Below are 6,091 nucleotides of genomic sequence, written 5' to 3' on the forward strand. Positions count from 1 at the left end.
GGAAGACGCGCGAGAAGAAGAACAACCAAATCTCAAAATAACGAAAACGAAGAAGGAAACAAATCTTTTAAATTTGGTAGTTAGATATACGCGGGATCTTATATAGCGCGTGTATACAACGTATGTGGAGCAGCGCGTATTTTTGTTTTATTGCTTAATGAACTTGTAAAGCATACAAGGGCTTGTATGCAGAGCTTTTCCGTTCTTATTATGATTACCACGATCGGTGCCATTATCATATCATTATCATATTATTATTATTATTAAAAGTATTTTTAATTGATGATTGATAAGTAGTTTAATAATGCATTGAATATTAATTTGATATAATTATAATGAAGATATGTTCCTAAAATAGTATAATTATGTATTATTTATTAAATATTAATTATAATATAATTATAATAAAGATATTTTTTATAAAATAATTTAGAATAGAAAAAAGTGCATTCATTTTGGAGGGAAAACGGAGTCACTAGGGATGATACCTCACCTTTATTAGTTGGGAGAAAACCCAATTTTAGTATATTAAGTAGAAGTAAGTAGATATTAATTCATTATTGGGGAGGACCAGAACAGAATAATTTTCTTAATTATGATAAATTTATATATTTTATTTTATTATTAAATTAATCCGAAAAATACCGTAGTAGAATAAAAAATAAACTTAATAAATTTATTAGAATAAATTAAATATACAAAATATAAAATCATAACATAATTTAAATAATAACAGATTTTATATATTCTAAAAATTAGTTATTAAATTAATTAATATAAAATAAAATAATTTTATTTTATATATTTTTATGTTAAAAAGTATTATTCATATATTAAAATTATCTATTAAAATTAATCACTAATATATTTGTATATAAATATATGTATGATTTAATTTATTTTTATTTATATTTTAATATATATTTTATATATAGTTGATTTTAATGTACAAATAATATAACCGTTTTATGTTATAGTTATTTTGATGATTAATTTTTGTTTTACGATTGTTAAATAATAAAATTTATACAATTGAGCTAAAAAAACAATTAATTTTATTAATGTATGGTTATATAATTAAATGCAAATGCAATTAGGTCTTAGGACTGACTTTGGTGGTAGGTAAAGGGATGTAGAAAGGGTGTGTCGCGAACAAAAACGAAACCAATCCAAAACTAGAAAATATAGCTGCTTTGGTTGGTACCTGAACCTACAACACGCCTCGACCACCCAAACACTTCCATAGCCATGGCTGCAACCTCATCATCACTCGCTTCTCATCTCTCCATTGGCCTTCGCCGCCATTCCCCCAAGCTCGATTCTCTCGGCTCTCAACCTTCTCTCTCTGCCACTCACTCCTTCTTCGACACTGTTCACTCCAACCTCCGCTTATCCTTTACTGCTTCCAAACCCTCCCGCCCCGTCGTCGCCATGGCCGGCACTGGAAAGGTTTCTTCTTTTCCCCCTTTTTCTTTTCTATCTCTATTAAACATGAAGGTTTTGTTTTGTTTTTTTTGGCAAATTTCAACTTTAGAAAAGAAAAAAAAAAGGGTTAACTTTTGTTGATTAGGTTAAACGATTGATTGTGTTTTTCTGTGGAGAATGTAATTTTCCTTAACGGGTTTGGATTGATCCGCTTGTTATAGCTGGATTAGCATAACTCAACTCACTGTGTTCTGAAACAGTTTGTGGAATAATACTAAAGTTATTATCCACTCACTCAGAAGCATTTCTACTAATTTTCTTTCTCAATGTACTGTTTTCTTTTTAGTGTTTATGTATCCGTCTTGCTACTTGTATATTGGTTATTGATATTATTCATTCCCTTTTTGTGATTCCAGTTCTTTGTTGGTGGCAATTGGAAGTGTGTAAGTGTCTATCCCTCATATTCTTTTACACTATTTATGGTTTCTTTACAGTGCTCCATGTAGGTGGTTGAATATTTCAGTCCTTGTTTTTTCTTATTTTAGCATAAGCAGCTTTTATTTTTGGCACTACAGCAATTATGGATTCTAACTACCAAATCACAACTCTCAATATATTTTCTTACACTTATAGCAGCACATTATGGAATGTAAAATCCGCAGTATAACTCACTAGGTATGTTTTGTTGAGGATATAATATTAAAATATGTAGCCTTTGCGATTTCTGTCATTTTTTTGGGTAATAAGATTTTCTTTCCCTTGAGTCTCCCTGTGGGTTTTGTTGAACTCGGTCCCTTATAACTTCCTATAACACAAGTTGATTGCACCATATAGTTTTCTGAAGTTAGCATCCTGCCCCCTTTTTTATATGAGAAACTCCTCTTCATTACAGAACTAAAGAAACACATTTTGCTTTTTTCTTTTCATGGCTTCATCACTAAGTGGAACAGTTTTGGACAGTGAAACCTATCCTTTAGACTGTTAAAATATTTCCAATGAGAAAGCAGCCTGTATTTCTCATGATACATGGTCATGTTGTGAATTTCCTGCATGCTTCAAAGGTTTTTTTTTTTAATTGCATTTTTCAGTAGTTTTTTTTTTCTGTTTTATATGCTTTCAACCACCTATAACTAAGCATGCTTTTGGTCTCATGGGTCAGTTAATCGCTATTGCAGTTGGAAACATCATCACATGATCTCATGATTCAATCAATTTGAAGTTCAGTAATAAATAGGATTGCATTTCACATTTTCTCGTTCAATACTATGTGTATACTTGTATATAATTTTTCATTACTTTTGTTGTTGTCTCTAGAATGGAACAAAAGACTCCATCAGTAAACTTGTCTCTGACTTGAACAATGCGAAATTGGAGGCTGATGTTGGTGAGATTTGGTGTTCAATCTTCAATTTTAAGTGTTTCCTGTTGTAAGCTTTAGTCAATGACAAATATATTCTTCTTTTCAACTTTGTACCATATAAATTAAGAATGGCTCAGTTACTGAAATAGAAGCCTATCCCTCCCCTCCCCTCCCCTCCCCCCCCTTTTCTTTTTTTTTTCTGTTTTATTTTCCCCAGTTTTCTCTTCCTTTGATGGAACACCAAATTAGCAAAATGGCAATGAGATAATAAACGTGTATTGGAAAAATGATGTAATAACTTGGAGGCATAATTACCTAAAAACATATACGTTGATCATATTGTTTTACCAGAAGTTTTTTCTTAATTATCATTATCATTTATTTATTATTTGTTATTCTGTTTTGATAATCCCTTATAATTTTGTGAGAAGTACAGATGTTGTCGTTGCGCCTCCCTTTGTGTACATTGACCAGGTGAAAGGCTCAATTACAGATAGGATTGAAATTTCTGCACAGAATTCTTGGGTGGGAAAAGGTGGTGCTTTCACGGGAGAAATCAGGTTAGATTGGGTTTTCCCGGATGACATAGGCTCAATTAGATTGATCTTTGGATTTTTGTGTTAGTGTGATGATTATAGATGCCCTTTTATTGCTCACATTTGCCTTGCTGTCGATATTCTTATTTTCTGGTCCTTGTGTGCCGCACTGTACTTCAACATTTTAATTGTGTCACTTATTACTGTCTGACCTTTCTAGTGTGGAACAACTCAAAGACCTTGGATGCAAGTGGGTTATTCTTGGGCACTCAGAGCGAAGACATATTATTGGAGAAAAAGACGATGTAATACAAACACAGATATTTTCAGTGCCTTTATTAGTGTTTTCTTTTTTCGTTATTATTTTATTTTAAGGTATATCATGTTAATCAAAGCTTGTCAATGCCAGTTTATAGGAAAGAAAGCTGCTTATGCTTTGAGTGAGGGTCTTGGAGTGATAGCGTGCGTTGGTGAACTCTTAGAAGAGAGGGAAGCTGGGAAAACTTTCGATGTTTGTTACCAGCAATTGAAGGCTTTTGCAGGTAAATTTATGCTTCTTACGACCGATTTGAAATCCATTTTCTTTCAGGGAAAACCAAGTGTGTGGATTGGTGATTACTTCCATAAAATCAATTATGCGGGGCATTATGTACAGATGCAGTGCCTAGTTGGGACAATATTGTGATTGCGTATGAACCTGTTTGGGCCATTGGAACTGGTAAAGTGGCCACACCCCAGCAGGCTCAGGAAGTACATGTAGCTGTTCGTGATTGGCTCAAAAACAATGTTTCCGCCGAAGTTGCATCCAAAATCAGAATTATTTATGGAGGTAGTAAATCATTAACTGCTTGTTTGGTTGTCATTAAATTATTAGAAAAAGATCTTTTTTTTTTCCAACAAAAAAGTAATTTTATTTATTTTTTTAGTGTGCTTGACAAAATTTTAATAGTAAAAGTAAAAGCACTAGAAAAATAAAAAAACCATCGTATTTTAAAAGCTACAATTTATATTGTTTTTCAAAAGATCTTTTTTACTTAAAAAAAGATATTTTAACATAATAAATAAACAAAAAAGTATTTTTATATTGTTGTACTCAAATGTAATTGCTAAATGAAAAAGATATTTTTATGTGAGATATCCAAACAGGAAAATACTTTTATTTTTCTAAAAGATTTTTTGAAAAGTGATCACTTGAGAAAAGATTTTTTCCGTAAAAGCTCATCCAAAAATGTCCTAATTCTATCTTTAGTTCCTCGTTGAACTTAACCTGTTAGAGTGACTCAGAAATTTCAGAAAGTTTAAGGTTTCATGTTGTCCTTATCGGTTTTCAGGGTCTGTAAATGGGGGCAACTGTGCTGAGCTTGCAAAGCAAGAAGATATCGATGGATTTCTCGTTGGCGGTGCTTCGTTAAAGGTAACATGGTTTCTTCAAGATTTTATTGGCCATACTGGGGTTACTATGAGTTGATCAAAGAACTCCAGTGATTACTTTTTCTTACGGCCTTCGCTTGTGGTGCAGGGTCCTGAGTTTGCTACCATTGTCAATTCAGCCACTGAAAAGAAGGTCGCCGCTTGATTACTCACTGTGGTTTTGGAAATAAGAGCGCATTAAGGACAAAGACTTGATAATCTTATATATGACAATAATATGGAGTGTATTATAACAGTTTCATCCCGATCAATCTTTGTTGTAATTTTCTATGCCATAGTAGAAAAAGCATGGTCGCAGTTTTCCAATGAGCCTGTATTCTCTTGTAACGATTAGAGATAATTAAGCATTTTAAAGGGCAATAAATGTTATTCAATAAACATAGTTTATCATACATATCTATCTTAAGACTTAAGAGACCTTGGTTTATTTTGCGCATGGGATAGTCCGTATTACTATTAATACTGTATTAGATAGGAGAGTGTTTGTCATACTCAATTCATTTGTTTACCATTTATCGTCTACTGTTAGATAACATGAGAATCCTGTTGGGAGTCCAATTCAATGGTGGACGATGGAAGAGTTTATATAGTACTTTATATAAATTGAGTACACTTAATAATTATATAACTCTTTTGTTGGCATTGGTTTAGATTTGGGAATGTGGCAGGTTCTAATTTTTGGTATTTAAATTGCCCTTGATTGTTGTTTACCTGCTTTGCTTTCTACACTGAGTATTATGTTATTCTTGGTTTGACTAGTAATCCAATTCATAGTCTGGGCGAAAATTATTGGTATTGTTGAGGCGATACGTCTTTTTTTAGTGTACGTGGATTCAATTTCACCGATAATGAAAAGGTTGATTTCAACTTTCAAGTTTAAATGTTTAATTGGGATCACTGTCGTCATTATAAGAAATGTTAACGGTGCGGTTCTCGATGTGATTTCTTTAAAGGTCTTTTTTGGACCGTAGAATTTTATTGATAAGAAAATGAAGGCTTAGCCTTTTAGATGCCTAGGTTTATCCTTACAAAGCACAGCTTTTAAATTAAAGAGTGAATACTAATTGTCAGGGACTGATTTGGGTTTTATTCTAAATTTAAACCAACTATTTAAGCAATGAAAAATTAACCTACACAAGATTAAATTTTTATGGTTAGATGGATTGGACATCTTCAATCCTAAATATTAAAATATTTTATACATATAATAAACTCAAACACACAATACTTAAGAGTCTTTATCTATTATTTGGCCTTGCCAAATTTCAAACTGCGATGTAGCATATTAAAAATCATCATGATTATTATTTGAATTAAGTCTTCGTTGCAGATTAAATCA

The 6,091-nt window shown here is 32.0% G+C and overlaps 1 protein-coding gene across 1 annotated transcript; it reads left to right on the forward strand.

Annotated features, from left to right (window-relative positions):
• The first annotated feature begins 1,102 nt into the window (after nucleotides 1-1,102).
• On the forward strand, nucleotides 1,103-5,144 carry TIM (triosephosphate isomerase). The gene is made up of 9 exons (XM_016352562.3): nucleotides 1,103-1,449; nucleotides 1,842-1,868; nucleotides 2,740-2,809; nucleotides 3,222-3,345; nucleotides 3,542-3,626; nucleotides 3,731-3,863; nucleotides 3,977-4,150; nucleotides 4,653-4,735; nucleotides 4,841-5,144. The coding sequence occupies exons 1-9, from the start codon at nucleotides 1,249-1,251 to the stop codon at nucleotides 4,895-4,897; spliced, it is 954 nt and encodes a 317-aa protein (XP_016208048.1). The 5' UTR covers nucleotides 1,103-1,248; the 3' UTR covers nucleotides 4,898-5,144.
• The last annotated feature ends 947 nt before the right edge of the window (nucleotides 5,145-6,091 follow it).

Source organism: Arachis ipaensis, chromosome B6 (genome assembly GCF_059453495.1).
Source record: "Arachis ipaensis isolate K30076 ecotype BB chromosome B6, ASM5945349v1, whole genome shotgun sequence".
Classification (NCBI taxonomy): Eukaryota; Viridiplantae; Streptophyta; class Magnoliopsida; order Fabales; family Fabaceae; genus Arachis; species Arachis ipaensis.